The sequence below is a fragment of the Micromys minutus genome, assembly GCF_963924665.1.
Source record: "Micromys minutus genome assembly, chromosome: 18".
Taxonomy (NCBI): domain Eukaryota; kingdom Metazoa; phylum Chordata; class Mammalia; order Rodentia; family Muridae; genus Micromys; species Micromys minutus.
Window position 1 is genome coordinate 50,521,633 of NC_137953.1, and position 23,482 is coordinate 50,545,114.

General features: G+C 48.2%; 1 protein-coding gene across 3 annotated transcripts; it reads right to left on the reverse strand.

Moving 5' to 3' along the window:
* Nucleotides 1-828: 828 nt before the first annotated feature.
* On the reverse strand, nucleotides 829-22,899 carry TSPAN33 (tetraspanin 33). 3 transcript variants are annotated; one of them, XM_080932629.1, is made up of 8 exons: nucleotides 22,581-22,899; nucleotides 8,227-8,284; nucleotides 7,590-7,714; nucleotides 7,278-7,352; nucleotides 4,825-4,920; nucleotides 2,423-2,551; nucleotides 1,903-2,064; nucleotides 829-1,749 (listed from the first exon to the last, which is right to left on the reverse strand). In XM_080932629.1, exons 1-8 carry the CDS (start codon nucleotides 22,680-22,682, stop codon nucleotides 1,648-1,650), a joined length of 849 nt encoding a protein of 282 aa, XP_080788755.1. In that variant the 5' UTR covers nucleotides 22,683-22,899; the 3' UTR covers nucleotides 829-1,647. The 3 variants fall into 3 exon arrangements, with proteins under 3 accessions (XP_080788755.1, XP_080788756.1, XP_080788754.1); XM_080932630.1 differs by having other exon boundaries at nucleotides 829-1,725; nucleotides 7,590-7,717; XM_080932628.1 differs by having other exon boundaries at nucleotides 7,590-7,717.
* Nucleotides 22,900-23,482: the final 583 nt, after the last annotated feature.

Consider the following 23,482-nt stretch of genomic DNA (forward strand, 5'->3'; position numbering starts at 1 on the left):
CCAGGGCCCCAGGCTCCTGCTGGAAAGGAGCCCTCGCCGGCGCAGGAGGCTGGCAGAGGAAACGCTGGGGAAGGGAGGCGCACGCTACGCTTTTGTTTCCTAGAACCTGAAGGATTCTCTCTAAGTCTCCTGGGCCAGACCAGAGACCCCCTCAATCCAAGGCCCTAGCTGCAGGGGCCTTGAGAAGACCACCGGACGCTCTCCTGGGTTCTCAGGTCACATGGAAGGGACCACCCATGTAGCAGAGCCGCCCCGCGCGCCCCGCCCTCTCAAGCTGTTCCAGGCGGAGGAAGCCCCACACATAGCTAAGTGCTTGCTGAGTCCTCCCTAACGCAGACTGGGCGTCAGTATCCAGTTCCTCCAGTTAAAGATGGAGGATGGGTCAAGCCTTCTTAGTGCCCCTTCGTTCTGATGTAAGTGCTCTCTCTTAGTTCCTTGTCCCATCCTAAACGAATTTCAACCCACTGTAATTGGAGAAAAAGCAAGCAAGTAAGCAAACAAAAATCTAAGTTTGGAATTTGGAAATAAAGTAACACCATTCCTATAGATCCGTACCCGAAATCTTTCTACCTAATTTAGACCCGAGGGTTCTACTCTAATGTAGACGGGTCATGGGAGGGAACTGGAGGCATTGTGCGGCTCAGAGGTCTCAAGTCTCTTACAGAAGGCAGGCCCACAGTTTGTTCCCTTCTGCTTTTCTTCTAGTTGCCCGAATGGAAAATGGATGCAGGACAGCTTAGCCCATGTCAACAAACTTTTATTGCCATTTCTGCCAGATTCCTGATTCTTACACTGTAGAAACACTGAGTTGTGGTGCAGGGATCCGGGTGGGAGGCGTTGCCACTTCTCTGCCAAGTTAAAGAAAACCCCACTTGCTGGGGCGGGAAGGCCAGACAGAGAGGAATTCAAGGGCATGTATGGCTTAGTCCAGCTTCTCCCGAATGCTGAATATCGGGACCATGCTTCCAAACATTTATGAAGCGGGTGGGGATGAATTTGGCCGCTGCTGTACCCCTTGCCCTTGCTGCCATGTTTCCATGGAAACGAGGAAGGGGCAGGATATAGCTCACATTGACTACCTGGGGCAGCAAGGCAAGCATTTGGTAAACACACCCCCTTCCACTCCCATCCCCCACATACTCGGCTGTCCCCATCCAACCCTAGGCCCACGCTGCTCTGCCCGCTTCACTCCCTTCCCCTCTGGAGCTGGAATTATGCCAACTGTACTCCAGGCAGGGCTGCTAGTGTCTGCACAGCCAGGTCTCCCAGGCTGCAGACTCTAGGTCCACCTAGCTCAGCAGCAGCCCTAACAGAGCTGTCTGTTGTGCCTCACTGAAAAGTATGCAGCTAGTAACTCTACAGCTTTCTGTACCCTGTGGTTTCCACACATCTCTGCCCAAAGGAAACCAAAAACATAAACTCAAATGTTCAAGGTCACAAACAGGACAAAATAATTCTCGGGCAATGCTGAGGCTAGGACGGGGAGATGAGGCACATCCTTCTGAGACCTGAGCCATCTTGTGTCCTGTCTTCCGGATTGAATCTTTCCACGGGGCCCCTCACTGTACTGGGTGCTGCTCTCAGCGCCCTCTGCTGTTGGTCCATGAGAATGCTCATCACCGTGGTAAGGAGGCACAGGAAGGGTTCTCAGTACCACGGGTCAGCTCGGTGCTGCTGGTTGTAGAACTGTAGCTTGATCTGATCCTTTATTTGACTCACGAGGACCTGGGACAGCAGGATTCCCACCAGCTGCACAGGGCAGAGACTTGTCAGCAGGATCGACTGTCCTGCTTTCCCAGCGGCTTCCCATCCCTCTCTGGCCCCTCTCTGATCCCCGATGCTCCACAAATGACAGTCTTTGCAGAGTTTTGTGGGACCTACCAGTTGGACAGGGTAAGTTACCTGTGGGATGGCCAGGCCTAGGGCCACACCGCCAAGCAGGAATAGGTTGCTGTGTATCCAGTTGACCAACTTGTCGATGCAGCCGTTAGTGTAGATGACTTTACTAGCTTCCAAGTAGTCCAGAGCCTGCATGCCTTGGCCACACATTGTATTGATTACTGCCTGAAGAAAAGGTCGAGAAGACAAATGGTACTCCCACACCAAGAAACACTGGCTGATAGACTCTCCAGCTTCCCCAACCTCCTAAGTTGTTAGAGAATGTTTGTGGAGAATACTGGAATAAAAATGGCTAAACACAGAAATCCTTTCCTTTGAGCTCTCCCGATCCCACCCTCCCCTCATCTGGGCCCCATGTGGACTCAGAGTGAAAGGCTAATGTGGCACCACAGCGTGGTGAAGACACACCTTGCACAGCCAGGAGCAGTTAAGCTCAGGAGCAGAGTGTCACCGTAACAGCTTTTCTGAGCAGGAAGTAACTTGGAGCTTACTGAGGAGGAAATGGCGTGCAGCGTTTGCTCACCTGGTTAGGGGTGGGCAAGCAGCAGGAGTAAGGCACAGAGCAGCGCTCACGGCTAGGGTTGTCCTCCGAGCAGTTGAAGTACATATTCTGAGACCAGTCTCTGTAGGAAATCCCTCCGCAGCAGCTGAACTGCAACAGAGCCCACCAGAAAGGTAGGAGTCACTGATCCTCACACTGAGGTGGCCAAGGTCACCAAGCTCCCCCGTAACCTCACGCTTCTCAGTGGCTTTCACTAAAGACATTCTCTTAATTCCCTATTTTATATAACTTAGTGCTTGATACGCCAACACACACACACACACACACACACAGAGAGAGAGAGAGAGAGAGAGAGAGAGAGAGAGAGAGAGAATTGTACATATTATTCAAATTTAACCTCTTGGGAGAAGGTTCTGGATTTATAACCCTATAAAACAGTCTGGAAAAGGAGATAATCAAGAGGTGGCTCTCAGTAATAGAGCGAGCATATGCTTAAAATGTTTGACCTCTGGATTCGCTCCAGCACTACCAAAAATATGTTTAAAAAATAATTCAAACCAAAAGCCTTGACATCAGAAAAAATCACAAGAAGAAAATCTTCAGCATCAGGAGTCCACAACTCCTCCACGAAAGCAAACCGGACTCCAGAGCTGAGGCCGCTGCAGCTGGGGCACAGAAACAGCACTGGGGTTGAAGGTGCCTTGATTCAAAATGTGACTTCGATTCAACAACCAAAAGCGAAAGCGACTGGTGTCCACCGTCGACAAACAGAATGAGAAAGCCACACAAAGTATCATTTAGCCTTTAAAAAGGAAATTCTGACACACGCTACGTACAACATGGATGAAACCTGAAGACATGTCAAGTGAAAGCAATCACATATGTATAATTCCACTCACATTATATTCACAGAAAGGTGAGTGGTGGCCTCCACAAGAGGGGCATGGAAAGTACTGAATGGGCAGTTTAGCAGGAGAAGGCGAAAAGGTTTGTTTTTCTTATTACTTGTGCATGTGTGCATGCTTGTCTGTGAACACACACACGTGTGCCGTAGTGTATATGTAAAGGCAGATGACAACTTTTGGGAGTTAGTTCTCCTCTTTCATAGTGGATTCCTAGAGTCAAGCTCAGGTTTTCTGTCAGCGTTTTATAGGAAGCACTTCCACCTCCCCAGCTGTCTCACTGTCCTGAAGATTTTTGTCTCATTTTGTTGTTGAGATGGGGGTTCCTGTAACCAGCTGGCCTCACACGCCGTATGAAGCCAAGTCTGGCTTTGAACTCCTAATCTTTCTAATTCCTTTTCAAACAGAAGGGACAGTGTGTACTGCCATATTGGCAAAGATGGAAAAGTCCTGCTAATAGATGCTGGTTATGGCGACGTGCAGTAGGATTTTCCCCTTCTATGCTGGGGACTGAACCTAGGGCCTCACATACACCAGGCCGGTGCTCACCACTGAGCTATAACCCGAGTCTCAGCAGTTATTCAGGCTGTCGACACTCGGGTGGGCCTGAAACTATCTTAGACTCCCAACTAGGGAGGACTGCGAGTTTGTCAACACATCCACCTAATGTAAATCTCTCTTTCTGAAAGTATAAAATAGAGTTTATTCAGGGCGGGGGGCGGGGAATAAAGAGAAAAGTTGGGGGGGAGCCAGCACTGAGCACACGGAGAGAGATGGGAAAGGGAATGGGAGAGAGGGGAATGGTAAGAGAGTAAGAGCAGGACAGCAGGAGAGCAGTGTAGATCTTTCAGTACGTAAAGTGGTAAACGCTGGGTTGTGGGTATAACTCAGTGTTGTAGAGCATTTGTCCACGGTGTTCACAGCTCTGGGTTCTGCTTCTGGTTTACCAAACCAAGCGAAACAAAACAAAATGGCTTCTGTTTTTTGTTTGCTTGCTTGAGATAGGGTTTGTTTGTTGGAGACGGCACCTGCCTCTGTGCCCCCCAGGTGCTGGGATTAAAGGTGTGTGCCACCACCACTAGGCCCAAAATAGTGTTTTTTGATTACATATATTTGGTCACAATTTTTAATGTGATATATAATAAAATATGATTGTTCCTCATTCCCCTATACAATGCTCTTTTTTAAACTCTTCCAGAATCCCTTTGTACATAAGATAGTCTTTCCTCTCTTCTTTACATAAGCATATGTATTATTACATACACACACATATATATGTAAAATATATGTATATTATCTACATTATATATAATATATACATTTCTATACTTGTACATGTGTGCATACATATTACATATACATGTAATGCTATATGTAGCATCCCATGACTTTAATAGTACCCCCTTCCCCAAAGCCCTACCTAGAACACATTACTTATCAGGTAGAAGTACACAGGCCTCCAGAGCGAGGCATTTCACCCGTACCCCAGGGAGCCGGGTGGTCAGCACACTTGACTGGTACCTTCTTCTGGCCAAAGTCGATGAGGTTCTGAAGGTCCAGGTCGTCCCGATAGTGCACAATGGCACTGCTGATGATGTCACTCACTTTCCCCCGAGCCTGCCAGGGACAGTCAGGCCGCAGGATTAGTTCATGATCTATTAATCCTCTCAGAAATAACGGCAAGCACAGATCAGCATTTGTGGTGGTTTGAATGAAAATGTCCCCCAAGTCTCGAATGTTTGAGTACTTAGTCCCTAGTTGGTGGCACTGGTGCAGAGCTGTAGTGTGGCTCTGTTGAAGGAAGTGTGTCACCACGTGTGGGGCTTTGAAGTCCCAGGACACTGCTTCCTGCCTGCGGTTCAGGATGTGAGTCCTGCGCATCCTGCGTCTGCCATTATTCCAGCATTGCTGCCGTGCCTCCCCTCCGGATTGGTGAGCCCCAAGGAAGTCTTCTCTGACTCTCCTTGACCGTGGTGTTTTACCACAGCAGCAGGAGAGTCACCAGCACACCAGCATTCCATCTTTTGCTCTCCTTTCCAGAGGTCTCTATGGTTACTGTCACGGCACACTGTATAGGAGGCAGGAGGGCACCCCCATACGTACCACACAGTGTGGTTGGAGGCCAGGGTAGCCCTTCCCTCTCTATACCACGTTCCAGAGGCTCAGCACAGGCTTGCTGCTCTCCCATCCCACTCTGGGTGCGCGCTAATAGTTGTCCCGGCTCCAGTCTTTCTGCCATTCCTATGCATTGCCCTGCTCCAGTTCTAGCTTCCCTTCGTATACACTGGGTAATTCTATCGCATCCTGAGTATCACCAACTCATCAGAGAGCCTTGCTCTGCCACTCAAAGGCCTAGACATTATCGAGAAGCCCTGTCAGCTCTGGTGAAGAAGATGATGAAAGCACACCGAGCCTCCAATCTCTGTTCACTCAGGATGGAGAGGGAGCGCCTGACCGCGGGGACAATGCCCACGTCCCTCCTTCACATCAAAATGGGAAAGCATAATTAAGAGACCCATGGCAGTAAAGGTATTAGTGCTGGAGGGGCGGGCGATCACAGACTAAAGCTAACATTAGGGCAGCTACCAACGGTCAGGGTCACATCTCCTCAGGTCATCCGTGATCTGAGTCAGCCCTGAAATCAGGCCTGCAAAGGAAGACTGTGTCGGTTTAGGCCCATCCACTGCGGACCTCGGGTACCAGTGGGTCAGAGCAACAGTGCTCCTGACATCAACAGCTTCTCAGAACAGCGCATTATTATCTACCTCTCTCTACCTCTGTGTATTAGTACCCAGAGGAAAGGAATTTGGTTTTGTTTTAGCAGAAAGGGGCTCACTTGTGAAGACACTGACCTCTAGTGGACACAAGAAAATTGCTCTTTAGACTGATCTAAGCCAGGACTTGGTAAATACAAATCAGCTCAGCAGCTCCTAGCCCAATATTGTACCATGGTCTCTCTCTGCTCAACTACTTTTTTTCTATGGCTTTCTCTGTTTATTGAGACAAGGTTTACCTATCTAGGTCCAGCTGTCCTAGAACTCATTATGTAGATCAGGCTGGCCTGGAACTCAGATCCACCAGCCTCCACAGCACTGGGGTCAAAGGTGTGCACCACACCCGGCTTCCGTTCCTATGACTTTATTTTATAGTCTCGTACTTTATTCCTGGTAGCTATTTGTAATTTGAGAATGGAATTCAGGTTTGTTCCCCCCTTTTTTGGGGGGGAGCTTTTGTTGTTCTTGTTTGGTTTTGTTTTAGAGGTGGGGTCTCATTGGGTAACTTAGGTTGGCCTGGAATGCACTATGTAGACCAGGCTGTCCCGGAACTCAGAGATCCACCTGCCTTTGCTTCCTGAGAGCTAGGAATAAAGGGATGTACCAGCACACCTTGCCACATTTTTGTTCCTTTTTTTTTTTTTTTTTTTTAAATAGACAGATTTCTCACTGCATGGTCCCAGCTACATTGGAACTCACAATGTAGGTAATATTGGACTCAAACTCGTGGAAATCCCTCTGCCTCTGGTTTTCCAGCGCTGGAATAAAAGGAAATACTGGTTCTTAATTAGGGCTGTTGCCTCAGGCAGTCCACTTCCAGATGCAGGAGGCACGGTTCAAGACAGGATCTGCCTTTTCCCTCTGCTTTCCACACCTAGCTCAATAAACAGTACTTGAATAAGAGTGTCTTCCCATTGTCTGTGGTTCGGTCGCTGAGCACTACTTAGTCGTTTACCTTCTAAATTATGTAGGTCATTTTAATGTCCCTTCCCCCCATGGCATCAGGCTGTCCAAGGAAAACACCTTACATTCATGAAATTCTCCTTAAACAGACTGATGTTAAAGGCCATTATTCATCCCCAAGGAGAACCTTTCAAAGGCTGATGCTTCCCAGGGGACAGAGTACAGTGGTTAATTACTCAGTAGGAACTTCCCCTTCCTCCCTCTGGTACTAAGAGGCCTCTGGGGTCCCAACCTTACCTTGTCTGAGAAGACGAAGCCCAGGATGCCAGCAGCCAGCTGCAGCAGGAACACAATGGTGAGGCAGATGGAGAACTGCAGCACAGTCAAGACAAGGAGACCAACATCACTCCTCTTCTCTACACACCACCAACGTGACAGTGCCACGAGGTGCTACCCTACTAAGTCACCCAGAGCAGACGTCTGCAGCGAGGAGCGGACAGCGCAGGCTTGGAGGGTAGGAGGGACGGGGCAGAATGGGCCTCTATAGGGCAGTAAGGAAGCTCAAGGGAAAGGATGGAGGGAGGCTTTTCTGCGCGGCCAACCACTCACTGTCTGCAGAAGGCAGATGTTCTCTCGAAGGGATCCGATGCAGCCGCAGAAGGTGAGAAGGAACATGAGGACGCCCACCACGATCAGCAGGATAGCAGGGTCCACCGCCAGACAAGCCAAGGCTGCTTCTGGGAGAGAGGCTGACCCTCAGCTGGAGCCTGGGCCTACTGAGGGGCTCCCAAGAATGAATGAGGGGTATACCCACTCTGTTCTTTCTGAACTGGGGGAACCTCCTTTCCTGGTGAAGAATATGGGAAAGACCTCACAGGGGAGAACAAAAGTGTGCGGGAGGAGTCCTGGCATGTAATTTGAGGAACCAGGGAAAAGCCTTTTTTCCAGGATTATGAGTAGAGCAGCCGCTTTTGCTCTAGAGACTCTTGAGTGGCACTGGGCTCACTAGCTGGGTGGCTTCCTAGATTCTCTGCAGAGGAATTAAGGGCGCGTTACTTCAGGACAAGCTAAGGGGGCAAAGTCCTTGACTAACTTCTCTCCAGGGCTCAGGAAAACCCAGGTGAACTGCCAGTCAGAAGTGGCCCCAGTAAGACTGGGTTCAGGGAGCTGCTCCTTTGACCTCAGCCCAGGGACAGAGCTGAAGCAGGCAGGGTACAGAGAGGCAGAAGGGAGACCTGTAACCCACCTGCGTGCTTCATCAGCCTGGCATAGACACCCACAGCCACCATGACCATAGAAATGACCTGTAGGAACAGGAAAGGAGTCAGGAGAAAATGAGAGAACTTCTAGGAGGTCAGGGAAGGTCAGTTCCCTGGGGCTCAGGTGCAGCTAGCTATCCCTACCCACCACTGCCAACGGTGCTTTACATCCTCGAGAAACTCCCAGCACTGTCTCCTTCATTCTCAGTAGCAGTCATCTTGTGAGACAGACAGTGTCCTCATCTCACAGGTGGGGAAATTAAGACACAATTAATATTATTAAATATATTAATAAATATAATTAAAGCATAAGTTTAATATAGAACAGAACAGTGATTAAAAACACAGGCTTCCAGATAGGTCTGGAAGTCTATACCTGGAGGTATATAACTCAGGACTACAGCACAAGGCCTTGGATTCAATCACAAGCACAAAACCTTACACACACACACACACACACACACACACACACAAACATACACACACATACACACACACAAACACATACACACACACAAACATACATACACAAACACACACACAGAGCATGAATTTCTGGGAGATTCAAACACTGAACTCCATTTGGAACAACCTTCTGAGTCTGTTGGTTTCTGCATGTGAAGACGAATTAAGGACAAGGGGCATGTGTGATGGCTTATGGCAGCTAATTCAGTGTTTAGGAGGCTGAGATGGGAGATCAAGGTTGGAGGCCAGCCTGTACTACAGTGCAAGAGCCTCCCTCAAAGAAAAAAATACATTTAATTCCCATCTGTGTCTGTGGGTACACACTGAAGCCAGAAGAGGGCACAGAAGATTCTCAGATCTCATGGTAGAGATAAAGGTGTCTGTCAAGTTTTGTGTGGGAGTTAGAATCTCAACTCCAGGCAGGTCCTGAGTTACAGCAGTAAACATTCATAACCACTGAGCCATTTCTCCAGCCAAAACTACTTAAAATACAACCATATCTTCATTTTTCTGTTTTTTTCTCCCCCTCCCCTTTCTTTTTGTTTTTTGAGATGGGGTTTCTGTGTGTAGCCCTAACTGTCCTCTAATTCCCTCTGGAGACCAGGTTGACCAAACTCAGAGCTCTGCCTGCCTCTATCTCCCAAGTGCTGGGATTAAAGGTACCAGTCATCATTGCCTGGCTAAACTTATATTTCTTATGTCTTAAAAAATGTTTTAGGGGCTGGAGGGATGGCTCAGTGGTTAAGGAGCACTGACTGCTCTTCCAGAGGTCCTGAGTTCAATTCCCAGTAACCACATGGTGGCTCACAACCATCTGTAATGGGACCCGATGCCCTCTTCTGGTGTGTCTGAAGACAGCTACAGTGTGCTCATACACAAAATAAACAAATCTTTTTTTTAAAAAAGTGTTTTAGGGGTTGGAGAAGAATGTCAGCAGTTAAAAGCACTTGATCTTGCAGAGAACCTGGCTTGATATCCTAGCACCCACATACCAGCTCACAACCCGTAACTCCAGTTGGTTACCTCTGGAAGAACCTCTGGCTCCTTCCTCTGGCCTCTAAGGACACTTACAAACACGCAGGCAAAATGCTCATATGCATATAAATAAAAATATAAGTTAATCTCAATTTTTCACATCTGCCTGTTTATGTGTGAACACATACAACAGCACACGTGTGAAGTACGGGGACAACGCGCAGGAGTTGATGTCTCCGTCCACTTCATGTTTCCCAGGGATCACGTTCAGGCTGTCAGCCTTGGCAACAAGCACCTTTGCTCACAAGCCATACTGTCAGTTCAGGAAAAAAATTGTGAGAGTTGAATAAAATAATGTTTGGAAAACACCTAAATTTCTGTCACTGAATATTATATACCATCACCAACAGGACCACACAGGAATTGTTCAATTCTGAATTCTAACTCACCTACATCAGAAAGCAGGTCTTCCTGGAGGATGCAGGCTCTAGCTCTCTAACTGCATTGGAAGCCAAGGATAAAAGTGCACACTGAAGCAGGAGAGTGTGTGCTTACTGGCTCTACCATGGAAAGGAATCTTTATAAACTCTGATTCCAATATGGAGGAATACGGATTTAGGCCTTAAAAATGTCATGGCTCCTCCCTGTGAGAGCAAATCCACTAGAGGCTCCCAGAGGCTCCCAGAGGGGTCTTTGTCTCCGAGGCCTCCAAGAGTGCCTGGTAGCCCCGCTGTCCTCTCAGCTTTCAGCTCAGTTTCTAGGCTGGTGCTAAGCAGCAGCTCACTGTTACCATGGCAATAGATTAGGCCAAACTCTGACAGAGAGGTCTCAGCAGCAGGAGCTTGACCAGCTCAGTAGGGAAGGGTATGGCAGCTAGATCCCACATCCTGCAAGACAAGAATCTGCTGGAAAGAGCCACCTGGGAGGTCTTCAGTGAAAGAACAGAGCTGGGCCCTAGGACAGGTAATAGGGTCAAATTAGTCCTCTGTGAGGAAGACATCTTTCCATGTGGGAGTTATTTCTGAAAATTCTTTACTATTTAGCAGAGGGAACGTATGTAGTTAATGCTAATCCGAGGTTAAAAGTAAACTGCTGGAGTGCTTCCTTAGGAATCCACAGTGATCAGCCCTGTCTCCTCACCCCCACCCCAGTCTGGCCCTTCCTCTGACTTGGATCCAGAGATTATTAGCTTTCATAATTTGCTTGGGCAAAAACAGGGCAGCTTAAAGAGCTGAATGTGGGGCTGGAAGTGACCCACAGCTGACTTCCTATAGCATAGCCAAACTTAAGAAACATGGAGAAGCAGGGAAAATCCTAGGTCAGGGATACCGAGTCCTTTAACAGTCTGAGCAAATGTGTCTGTCCCTTAAAACTTACCACACCTGCGTCAGCAAGATGGCTCAACAGGTAGAGGCTCTTGCTGTGCAAATATGGCAACCTGAGTTCAATACCTAGAATCCACTCCACAAAACTCTGCCCTCCACACAGCCTTTCCCTCATCACTACACATAACTGTAGTTGTAAATGTCATCTTACTATGGACTTAAATTAAAACGAGTATCTATTTTGTATTTCTATTACTCCTAGTCTCCTCACACACTAACATTTTCTAGATTGGATAACTTTATACAGGGTCAAACCGGCAGGTGTGGTTGTGCATGCCTGCAATCCCAGTGCTCTGGAGGGAGAAATGGGAAAATCAGAAGCTCAAGCCCAGCCTTGGCTACAGGTACATTGTAAGTTGGAAGCCAGAATGGGCTACATGAGAACTTATTTCAACAATAGAGACAGAGATGGGAGAAGAAGAATGGGTGAGAGGGAGAGAGGCTACAAATCACAGGGCAACTTAATTCTCTCCGTGGGCATGTAACTACAACACGTGTTCCATTGACTAGGGGCGGGGTAGAATAACACCCCCCAAAGACTATAATGCCATAATTCTATGAACTTGTGAATATATTACCTTATGTTGCAAAGAGACTTTCTGCAAATGTGATTTAGGATTTAGAGCCCACCCCCTCCCCACTGCCACCGCCCAGGACCAAATATGGTCACAAGCAGATCTTATGGGAAGGATGGAAGAGGGGCAGATTCAGAGAAGCGGAACAGTGGGAGCAAGGATGGGGGTGATGCATTACCATGGAACAAGGGATGTAGGCAGCTTCATAAGCAGAAGGACATTTCCCCAGAGAACACAGGCAGAAACATGGGATTACAGACACCTTAATGCTAGCCCAGGAAAGCCTGTTTTGGGCTTTGGACTTCCAGAAATGTGAAATACTAAATTTGTGTTATTTTAAACATTAAGTTTGGGAAAACAGAAACTAACATTCAAATCCAGTCCACTGGCTGCTAGATACAGTACTGTGAGGGCCTGCAGTCTGAGCGTTATTCTCAGAGGAAGCACATCTATAGTGAGGGCCTGCAATCTGAGCCTTATTCTGCAGAGAAAGCACATCTATAGTTTAAGCTCCACTTGGCTGCCATTGAAGTCACCTGGGCATCTGGAGGTAGAAGAGACACTTCAACTCTTACTGTCCAGCCTGCCCTGCAAATCAAGTATTAGAATCCCCGGCCAAGAGGCCCAGCAACTGTTCTGAGAGTTCCTGGTGATCCCACAGTGCAGCCAGTTTATAAACTTTTGAGCCTCAAGTGCAGCCAACCAGGAATGGAAAATGGAAAACAGGTTACATTAAAATCCAGACTGAGGCGAGAATATTACTGTTAACCTGGTCGTTAAGAGCGTCTCTCCCCTGAGCCCTCCAGACCTACTCTTTACAGCTTTGTCCTCCACATCTCCATTCCTGCCCTCGTTGCCCACCCTGGAGCCCTCAAAGCTGCTGTCATGACAAGGTTAGTGCTGCAGACATTAACAACAGCAACTTTAAACTGTTCAGAGTTTCAGAAATGGATTCAGACACTCACCTCTTAAGCTCAAAGGGTAGAAGGACATTTAGCCAAGTGTGTATGGGTGCTGTGGCAGCATCTGAACACAACACAACCCCCCCCCCATTCTAGTAATCTTCCTACGGTACCAATCTTTAGTACAAAATCCCCATAGTAAGAATCCCACCAATGACTTACTTTCACGAGGATAGAGATAAAGTCACTTCTCTACTTAGAATGGGTTTTCACACAATGGAAAGACTGATGCTTGGATAGAAACTATTAAAAGCTAGGTACCATTTCCAAAATAGCTGAGCCTAGCTTTAGGAAAATTTATGTTCCTGAAAAGCTGTCAGTCAGATGATATACAATCATTTGTATGAACCATGCCCTTTATTCTTATATAAAGTGAGTTATCACCTTGGAATAAAAATGACCATCCCCTGGGCTCTGACTAGTTTAAGACCAGAGCAGAAATGTATTAAGATGAGCCTGGAACAGGATGGGACAGAAAATAAAGTGCTGAGAAGTAAAACGGGGGTAGGGGACTGGCTCAGGGGGTAGAGCAGTTGCTGTGCAAGCATGAGGACCTGGGCTCAGATCACCAGCGCCATTCAAAGCAGGGCGTGGTTAAGCAAACCGGTAACCCCAACACTGAGAAGCACACATCTGCAGAGACTGCTGACCGGCCAGCCTAGCCAAATCGGAGAGTTTCAGACTCGGTGAGAGACTCTATAGGAAGGAAAGAACACAGAGAAGAACAGAGGGAAACGCTCCGTATCTTCCTTTGGCTTCCACAAGGGTGCTCAGACACAGAGACACTTACAACACACAATCAGAATTCTCACACTGGTGAGACACAAGCACCAAGTCAATGAGCTATCAATGGCCAAAGCTAGAGAAACTTGAGTATCGGAATAAATAAAATGGGGGCTGAAGATATGGTTCAATGATTAAGTGCACAGTGTTCTTACAAAGGACCCAAGTGTGGTTCCCAGTAACCATAGTGGGTGACTCACAAAAGCAAGTAATGCAGTTCCATGGGATCTGATGCCTATGTCCTCCCTGGGCACTTGTCCTCACATGCACACACCTACACAGAGCACACATATAATTTAGAATAAAGTAAATAACTGTATTAAATTAGTAACCGTAGTATGAATTAGCTGTCTGTGCGGCTATATGAATGCAAAGACGTGACTTAGTAAATAGAGACCATCTGAGAAATGTAGCCATGAAGGAGACAGAACAGACCTCATTACCCCTTATGTGCATAGTCTTTCTTCCAAAGAGCGCAGCACAGGAGAGGAAAAAGCAATTGCACACCGAGGAAACCCACCAATAGCACCTCAACCTCTCCTTCAAGGTCAGTAGCAATTGGATGGTGGAGATGAGCCATTGTGGTCTTCCTCCTCAAAACCCACAGGAACACCATGAGCAGACATCAGGCAGTTCTCATAAAGGAACCATCTACAAAATACTACAATAATATCTCAACGACCCTCAAGGCCATAAAAAACAAGTCAGAGACTGTCACAACCTGGAGGAAGGGAACATGACAGCTAAATGTAATGTGGGATCCTGGGACAGATAGGAGAAACTAAGGAGCCTGATTAAAGTTCAGAGCATAATGCTAATGCTGTTGTTATAACAGGTACAGCATACTAACCTATGGTGTTAGCATGGACTAACTGTTCTTTTCAAGTACTTATTTAAAAGGGCTGGTGAAATGGGTCAGTGATTAAAGGGGCTTGGTGACATGACAAGATATGAGTTCGAGTCCTAGGACCCACATGATAGGAGAGAGCCAACTCTGGCAAGCTGTCTTCTGCTCTTCAAATAGTATGTCACATGAATGCCCATACTTAACTTCTACATATACACACAATAAATAAAAATAAATGCAAAAAAGTCTATTTAAATAAAAGGCCACCCTTAAATTTTTACTTTTATAAACTTAGGTTTCTGAGGTGGCATCTTTTATTAAAACCTTTTTCATATAATATATTTTGATCATGTTTTCCCCTCCTCAATTTCTTCTAGATACCACCCATCTCCCTACCCCACCCATCTTTATTCTCTCCTCAACAACAAAACCCCCAGAAAAACAAGAAACTCAAGGAGAAAGAAAATTCCACCAAACCAAAACCCAAAGCAAGCCAAGACCAATAAGCCAAAAGAATGCTAAAACAAAACAAAAAGTCCACAAAATACCACGGAGTTAGTTTTGCGTTAGCCAACAGCCCCTGGGCCTGTCTGAAGTGTGGCTGATAGCCTCAGTGAGAGTCCACTGCAGAAACGTGACGTTCCCTTTGCCACTCGGTATCAAGTGCAGAAGCTTCCCAGCCCTCTTAGTGCTGACCCCGTCTAGTCTAGGCCTATGCAGGGCGTATGCTCCAGTCTCTGGGGGTTCATATGTGTATCGGTCCGGCTGGCTCCTAAAGACGTGGTACCACTCTGGCTCCCACAAACTTTCTGCCTCCTCTTTCACATAGATCCCTGAGTCTTTTTTTTTTTTTTTTAAGATTTTTAATTTAATGTATGAATATCTGCATATATACCTACACGCCAGAAGAGGGCCCAAGATCTCATTATAGATGGTTGTGGAGGATTTGAACTCAGGACCTCTGGAAGAGCAGTCAGTGCTCTTAACCGCTGAGCCAACTCTCTAGCCCAGTCCCTGAGTCTTGGAGGGAGGTGTTTGATGAAAAATCCCCGTTTAGGGTGCGGTGCTCCACCTTCTCTCACTCTCTACACATTGTCTAACTATGGGTCTCTTCGTTGTCTACTATAAGGAGGAGCTTCACCCACGTGGGCTGAGGCAATGACTCCGGCCAGTGTGATCAACAGGGGCCCTAACCAAAACGGGGCCGGGCTAGAATGGAAGCTTGGGATGGTACATTTTTAAATCATTTATTTGTTTTATGTGAATGGATGTTTTTCCTGTACGTATGGCTGTGTGAGGGTGTTGGATCTCCTGGAGCTGAAGTTACAGACATTTTTAAGCTTCTTTGTGGGTGCTGTTCTCTGGAAGAAGAGCCAGTTCTCTCATTAACCACTAAGCCACCTCTCCAGCCTCTCGTAGGAAACCTTTCAATGGGGTCTCATGTCAACGCTGGCCTCAAATTCACTATGTAGCTGGGGATGACCTTGAACCCCTGATGCTATCTATCTACCGCACCCTCCTACCCCAGCCTCCCACCTTGCTACAACACTTGGCAAACCACACATTTTTGACAGGAATTTTACATAGGTACTGTTGCATTTTGAGGGAGCACAAGACACTGGTTTCTATCATATAAAAACATAATTTTGCTACTATAATATTCTATTAGATATATGTCTCTGCATGTCATAAAACAACACAGGCAGTACTGTAAACAAACAGTTTCCGTGTTTCCATTACAGTGTTGTGAATGGGGCTTTTTCCCCGTCCCTTGCTAAGGTTGATTAGAGGGTGAACAGCCAAGGCATGGATACTGTTCAAAAAGAAAAATAGAAATGTAAAAAAAAACCCAAAATAACACCCCTAACTCTCCATTACTTTGGCTTCTCTTGCAAATTAGAGAAAGACACACATGATTTGATACATGTGTGGGAATAAGTCTTGTTCTACCCCCTATGGTACTAGTTCAGGACCCCAAGCTGAGGCACCAAACATACATAGGTTCCCAAGCTCAGTGTCAACAACTACAGGCAAATTGATTGCTGGTTGCTTGCCAAACCCTGAGGCAGCCCTGGGAGATAGGAGTAGAGCCCTGTTCCTAGGGGACACACACACACACACACACACACACACACCGCTCTTGTAAGATAAAAATATTAATTATTAATATAATTTCATCTTTCTATGGCTAACTGTGAAGCTGTGAACAAAGGTGTTAGAGCTGGCCTGTGGCGTCACTCCCATCCACACACCATCCTCTTTCCTGAGCAAAGCTTCATCTAAGGGCCTCCTACCCAAGCCCACCCCAGCGGGGGACTCCTAGGGGCTGTTTCCAAGGACAGTGGTAGTAGCTTCCTCCTGTGAGTGCCTCAAGTCAGCACCAGACTACCCTTCATTTTCTTACTTACTTGTTTATGTGTGTGTTCACACATGCATGGGCATGTCACCGTGTAAACATGGAGCTCAGAGAACAACTTCTGGGAGCTGTTTCACTCCTTCCATGCTCCGGGTCCCAGGGATTGAACAGGGCAGCCAAGAGGGCATTTGCGTCTCCATTTTACAGAGCTGAGGTTCACAGCATTCAAGTGACTTTGCCGAGTTCACTCGGTTAGTGAGTTGCTGAAATGGGATAAGAACCTAATTCTAGTCCTCAAAGACTTAGGACCACAGCCACTGGGCTGGCTGCTTTCTTATCTCTGCGCCAGTCACCCGGATCCTGTGTCTTCTCCACGGGGCAGCATGAAGCAGGAAGAGCTGCCCTCAGCCTCCAAAGCAGATGGAGCTCAGAGAGGGGGGAGAGAGAACATAACAGGGGACCAGCAAGGCCTAGCGGGAAGCTCAGCAGGATCTGTGATATCTAGAAAGAGCAAAGCGGGGAATGAAGACGCAGGGACCACCAGCTGTAGTGAGCTGCAAGAGAAAGCACAGCCTTGCCTGGCTCCACATTTTATAATCCAGTCTGCACATAGTTCTTTCACTGGAGTTTCTTTCCCTCTTCCGAAGATGGTGAGGAGTGCTTGCCTACAGGAGGCCCGTACCCAATCCTTAGCACTACCAAAGCCAAACACCACTGACTCCATGCTAGAAGAAGTAGAATTGAGTCTCTACTTTGTTTCTGAGATATTCTATACTACTTCTGGGTGGACTGCAGGAAGTAGCAGCCTCCTAGACCAAAATGAGGCCCTTCCTTCCTTCCTTTCCCAGGAACCGCGCAAGCTAGGCCTCTAAGCCATTCCAGCGCTGCTGTCCCTGGAATTCTGAGGAGGCTACTGTGTGACACCGGCCCTTGGCTTGCTCCCTCTGAACTAGATGATGTCACCGTGATGAAACGGAGGAGTTAACAGGGCCCTTTCCTGACCTTGTCTTGCTCAGCCCACGGCTGCTTTCTCTCTCTAAAGGGAATGCATGAGGAAGGGAAGGCCACAGTGTTCTACACAGTATAACTGTTCAAATTCGACAGTTACTGGACATAATGATCCATGTCTGGAATCCCCAAACTCAGACAGCTGAGGCAGGGGGACTGCTGTGAGTTCAAAGAGAGTCCAAGCTGCAAGGTGAGGTTCCCTCAACCCCAATCCTAGAAAGACCAGTTTAATTCATAGCCTGATAGTCTGTTACCAAGACCATGAGAAGAATTTTACACTTTCTAAATTCTTTCAAAAATGTGCTTAAATTTTAGCATTCTACTTAGTGCAAGACTTAGTGCAGCAGAGTTGCTAGGGGAGATGAGAAAGCAAGAGAAACGTGATGGCTGTCTCCACTTATGGTGGCTTGAAGTTTGTTTGCTCTTTAGCCACAAGGTCTTTCTATGTGCCTGTGCTGGCTGGAACTTGCTATGCAGAAGTGCAGGCTTGAGCGAATTCACTGTGTAGTCTATGTGGCCGAAGTAGCCTCTGCTTCTTCAGAAGGATGGGGTTACAGGGATTCACTAATCTTGCATTTCTGTTGTTTTTTAAAATATCTGGAGATAAGCATGGTGGCTTATGCTTTATAACATCAGCATGCAGGAGGCCAAGGCGATGAGACCTATAAGTTTGAAGCCTGTCTCAAAAATAAAAAAATAAAAATAAAAAATAAAAAAGAGGGGCTGGAGAGATGGCTCAGTGGACAAAATTTGTAGTGCAAGCATGAAGACCTGAGTTCAAGTCCCCAGAGGCCATGTGAAGACTGGACTTAGTAGCACATGTCTAGAATCCCAGTACTCCTACTGTGAGATGGGAGGCAGGACAAGAGAACCGTAGATACTCGGAGGCCAGCCACACTAGCACAGGCAGCCTTGAATAAAAGACCCTGTCTCAAACAAGGTAGAAGGTAGGACAGCCAGGATTGCAGAGAGGAATCCTGTCTCAAAAAAAACAAAAAAGTTAGAAAGAAAGAAAGAAAGAAAGAAAGAAAGAAAGAAAGAAAGAAAGAAAGAAAGAAAGAAAGGAGGGAGGAAGAGGAAGGAAGGGAGGAAGAGGAAGGAGGGAGGAAGAAGAGACGAAAAGGGAAGAGAAGATGCTACACTCAGTGGCATGAGTGTGTCTGATCAGAAATTCAAGGTCAGACTTGGCCACCTTGAGTTTGAGCCCAATCTGTCTCAAAACACAAATCAAAACAAAACCAAGAATCTGACTGTTTCACTTACTGAAGCCTACGTAGCCTGTGGGTGCAGGAATGCAGGGGTCAACCACAGCATTCAGGAGAGTGCAGATCAGGAAAGATGGAAGGTCCTTCCGGGATTTTGTTGGGCTTGTGGTCTGGTCACGTCCCCCAGGCTTCTGAGAAGTTACAGAGAGCGCTACAGGTGGTCTGGGATGACTCTGAATGCCTGGAGGACTCCATGAATGAGTCAGAAGGTGGGTTACAATGAATGACTGCTGCGGCTGCTTCGTCCAAACCAGGACATTTATTCTAAAGGTGTTTTGAAACGACATACACCGTCGTATGACGAGGAGTTCGAGGTTAACATCTCCGATGGCTTCTCTAGGCCGTGTGATGGCCATGCGCCTTTTGTAACACAGCAATATTAGCTCAACACTTCCAGTACACCTACGATTCTATTGACTACGGTCTGGAGTGTAAAAAAGACTCCTCAGCAGTGGCTGGGACTGGCCTAGGGAAGACCCAGACAGGATCCAAATGTGTCACAGACAAACAGAAAAAAGCCAGATGCTGGGGGTGGCAATCACATGTTGGGGGAACTGCTTAGAGGATGGCTGTCAGGTAGAGGAGGACACAGTTGGGTACCTCACTGAGAGTGCTCGGGCAGGCAAGGCTATGCTACATTTTCACAGAATAAGTCTATGAGGCGGGGAGAGAGAAAGGACACTGGGCCTCGATCCAAGAAGCCTTGCTCTCTCAGGCAACAAGTTCAACACCCACTCCAGCCCCAGGTAGTAAGAATCCAGAATCAAATAAGGCGGTCTCCACACTCGGGGGCCTAGGGTCTAGGTGGGGAGTCAGACAAATAAGCTAATGGCTTCAGTACAGAGACCAGCAAGAAAGAAGCAGGGCAGCGCTGAGAATAGCCCGCCCAGCAGGGCCCTGGGCTAGGACACTCCCACATCAGTGTGCTCTAGGATCTTGGAGAAGTTACTTTCAGACCATGAAAACTCAACAATCAGCCCAGCAGCCTGATTCTGGGTAGAAAAATCAGAGCTTCCATGCCAAAGGGGAAACGAGATTTGAAACATAAACGGGAGGTTTCTAATTCCAAGGGAGGTACGGGCTTCTGAATCAGATTCCAGATGCCTTGGGAGTCAGGACTCCAGCTGCAGTAGATGTGGCCCTGCTCATGCCCAAGTGTGACCCAGAGGATGCTGGCTACCTTCCTAAGCATCTTTGTAACAGATACAAAGACTACTCCTACATAGCTCCCCAGGAGCTGGCCAGACAGACACTCTTCCTGCAGAGTGATCCAACTGTCCCAGCTGTGGGTGCTTTCCAAGGGGGAATTTATTTCATTAGGACACTGGAAGCCTACAGGGGACAACACATGGTCACCAGTCTCTGAAGGGCATGGGAACAGAGATGAGCTCTGAGCTGGAGAAGTGTGTGGACTATAACGGGAGCTTTGGGCATAGGAGGGAAGTGTCAGTCAGTACAGCCTGAACGGTACTATCTTTTCACCATCTCTTAGGGCGGCCAGCGTCCCAGGGACCAAGACACAGAGAGACTCATGCTTAGATCCTTTAGGTCTTAGAGAGAACAGTTCCCAAAGTGATTTATTCATCTATAAATAGTTCATACAAATAGACAAATTCCTCCTTTAGAGGAAAAAGATTAAGGACAGAGAGACAGACATGTTGGCTTAGCGTCACACGGTAAGTGGGTGCCTGAGAGAAACTGGGCCTCTTGTCCTTCCGGGCACTATTTCGAGAGCCACCAACTTTTTGCATCTGCAGTAGGTCCAAAAGGGGGGTTCTGCTCTGATTTGGGGGCAGTAGCAATATGGCTAGCCTCTGATTTAAAAGGAAACACTTTTTATTTTATCTTAGTTTAGTTTCTAGGTGGGATCGTGGTTATCCAGGCTGAGGCTGTCACCCATGTGAGCAGATGGCCAAAATGCCTTCACGAGGCATTTTACTTACATTTTAACATATTTTAAATTATTTTTGTACACATGATTTTATTTACCTTCTTCACCAAAGTAAACGGGCCTATGAGCCTGGCTCTCTTCCAGACTGTGACCTCCCAGAGTTATTTGATAAAAGAGGCATATGAACCAAACAATCCAAGAAAATGGTCCCGAACACAGAAGTGACAGAGGCACCCAGCTGCTGACACTGAGCAGGGCCTTGGCTGAAAGGTGGTTTCACTGGCATCCGCCCCTTTTCGGTGAGTTCCCCTCAGTGCATTCCCTCAACCCTGCAGGGTGGTGGTGAGGAGTTTTCTTGTTTTCAAACTGCCCAGGGAAGCAGAACTTGGTTGACTGGTTACCCCGGCCACTGTAGACGCTGTGTGGATCATGGACTTTCCCTACAGGCATGCCTGTTCAGTAGAAAATCACCGGCCCGAGCCCACTAACCAGCTGCTGGATACTGGTGAAAATGTTGACCGTTGTTTCGATGTGACGTTTAACAAGATGCCTGCTGGATTTTCTTGTACCCTAGTTCTAAAACGGAGACTGACAGAAGCCCAAACTCCAGTCTTCACAAGAGCACACTGGCTGAGAGTGAGCATCATTACCACCCTCTGGGCGTCTCTCATTTGTCCCAGAGTCTGTACTTCACACTAGGGCTGCCCTGAAACCTTTCCAGCAGCGGCCTTAGACATCTGCTCTGCTCCTTCTCCCACTATTACTCCCTCCCGCAAACCAGGTTGAGGTAGGCAAGGATGAAAGGCTTGCGGGGCTGCAGCTTTGGTGCAGTAGAAGCTTGCAGAAGAATTAAGAGAAGGGGAAGGACTTCCCTATGTTATAAATCCAGAGGGGCCCACGCACTCTCTGGCTATGAAACAGGACTCAGCTAGCATTTTCTCATGGGCTCCCCTTCCCCCTGAATTCTCTGCCCTCTCCTGCCATCTCCCAATACACCGTACTAGATTTTTGTTGGGAGGAAGGGAAGGCCTGTGGACTTATTTACCCAGATCAGTGAAATCAACAAGGATGGTAGAGCAGGGATAGAAATCCAGGTGCCTGGAGCTCTGGGTTAGTATTGTTTACACTTTTCCACCCCAGACAGAAGATTCCGAAAGGACCCACAGCCTCCAGCCCGACAACAAGATCTTATTTGAATTATCTGAAGACTGTCAGCTCCAAGTGGAGAAGCTGGTCCTGAAGAAGGTAGGGCAAAGTTTAGGGCCGTGCTGGAATACACATCGGACCTGGAGACCATTCTTAACCCTTTTCAGCCCTGACAGGAGCAGACACTTGAGGCCTGCAAAAGGGACAGATATTGCCCCTTGACACAAGCTCCTGAGGAACTGGGGCGAAGGAAGGCTTGGGGTTTCTCTTCCTTCCCTCTCCCTCCACCCCCGCCCCGCGCCTGTTTTGCCAGTCGGGCCTTCCAACCCCCAGGCCTGAAAGTCCCTAACCATGAAATGTGCCCATGGGGCTGTCCAGCCAGCTCTTTCCCCAACCCTTTTTTATTTTATGGCCTGACACAGATCCTCATCCCTGCTAACGCTTCATCCCTGGCAGCAAGGATGATGCCACCTCTTAACGTCCCCTCCTGACACGGCGCCACTGTGGTGTTCCTCACCAGGAGAAATGCCCCAAGTGTCACCAGCTCAGAAAACTAGGAAGCACTGCTCGACACGCTCCTGGGCACCGGGCAGCTCAGGCCGAACCTCCCAGCCTCAAGCAGCCCCCTCGGCGCTCCAGGGATGCCGGACAGTCCAGGTGCCCCCTGGTCCCCCGAATCTCACCCAGAAGAGCATGTTGAAGAAGAAGAGCAGGTATTTCACCAGCGGGCTGACGAAGGAGAACTCCTCCCCGTAGGCAGCCGGTATGCCAGGTCTCCGCGCCATGGTCCAACGCTGCCCCCGGGGGGGCCTATCTCCCAGCGGCCGCCGGCCCACCTGCGCGTCCTGCAGCCCGGGGCGGGAGCCGCGGGGCCACGGGGCCCCAAACCCGGAGCAGCCGCGCCGCGCCGCACCGGGAGCCGCCCGAACCGTGCGTCGGGGAGCCGCGCGGCCGGGGAAAGGCGCCGCCGCTGAAGCCGCGGCGGGCAGCGTGAGCGGCGGGGACTCCACCGCGGCCGCAGACCAGCTTGGCCCGCCCCGCTCCCAGGAAACCGGGCCCGCCCCCCGGACGGCCATTGGTGAGGCTGCCTGAGTCTGACTTCTCATTGGTCGGCGGCTCCTGTCACTAAGCAGCCAGCCATCCCTCTACTCGGGGAGGCGGGGGAGACACCTGTTCTGTGAGGGACAACTTGCTAAAGGGTCAATGGTTCTGCTTCTCCCCGCCTAGACGGAAAGCCTGTGGGCTGCAGCTGCTTAAAGGAAAAAGAATGAGGAAAAGGAATGCTCCCTGCATCCCACACCCACGTCCTCTGTCCAGTTGCTGGGCACCCAGCCAACACACATACGTTAAAATCAACAAGTACGCACTCTGTCTGTTGAGCAATTCGCTAAACGCTGTGGGAATAGAAAAGAAGGTGATCCTCGGGGGTCAAAACAACAAAACCAGAGCGGCAAACGACGGGTACTAACAACTGGAGAGTGAAGAATAGATACAACCCAGTTTAACATTCAAATACTTTAAATGCTCATTTTTTAAAGACCCCTTAACCCAATAGTGGAATTCTCAGACCATCCTCATCCGTCAT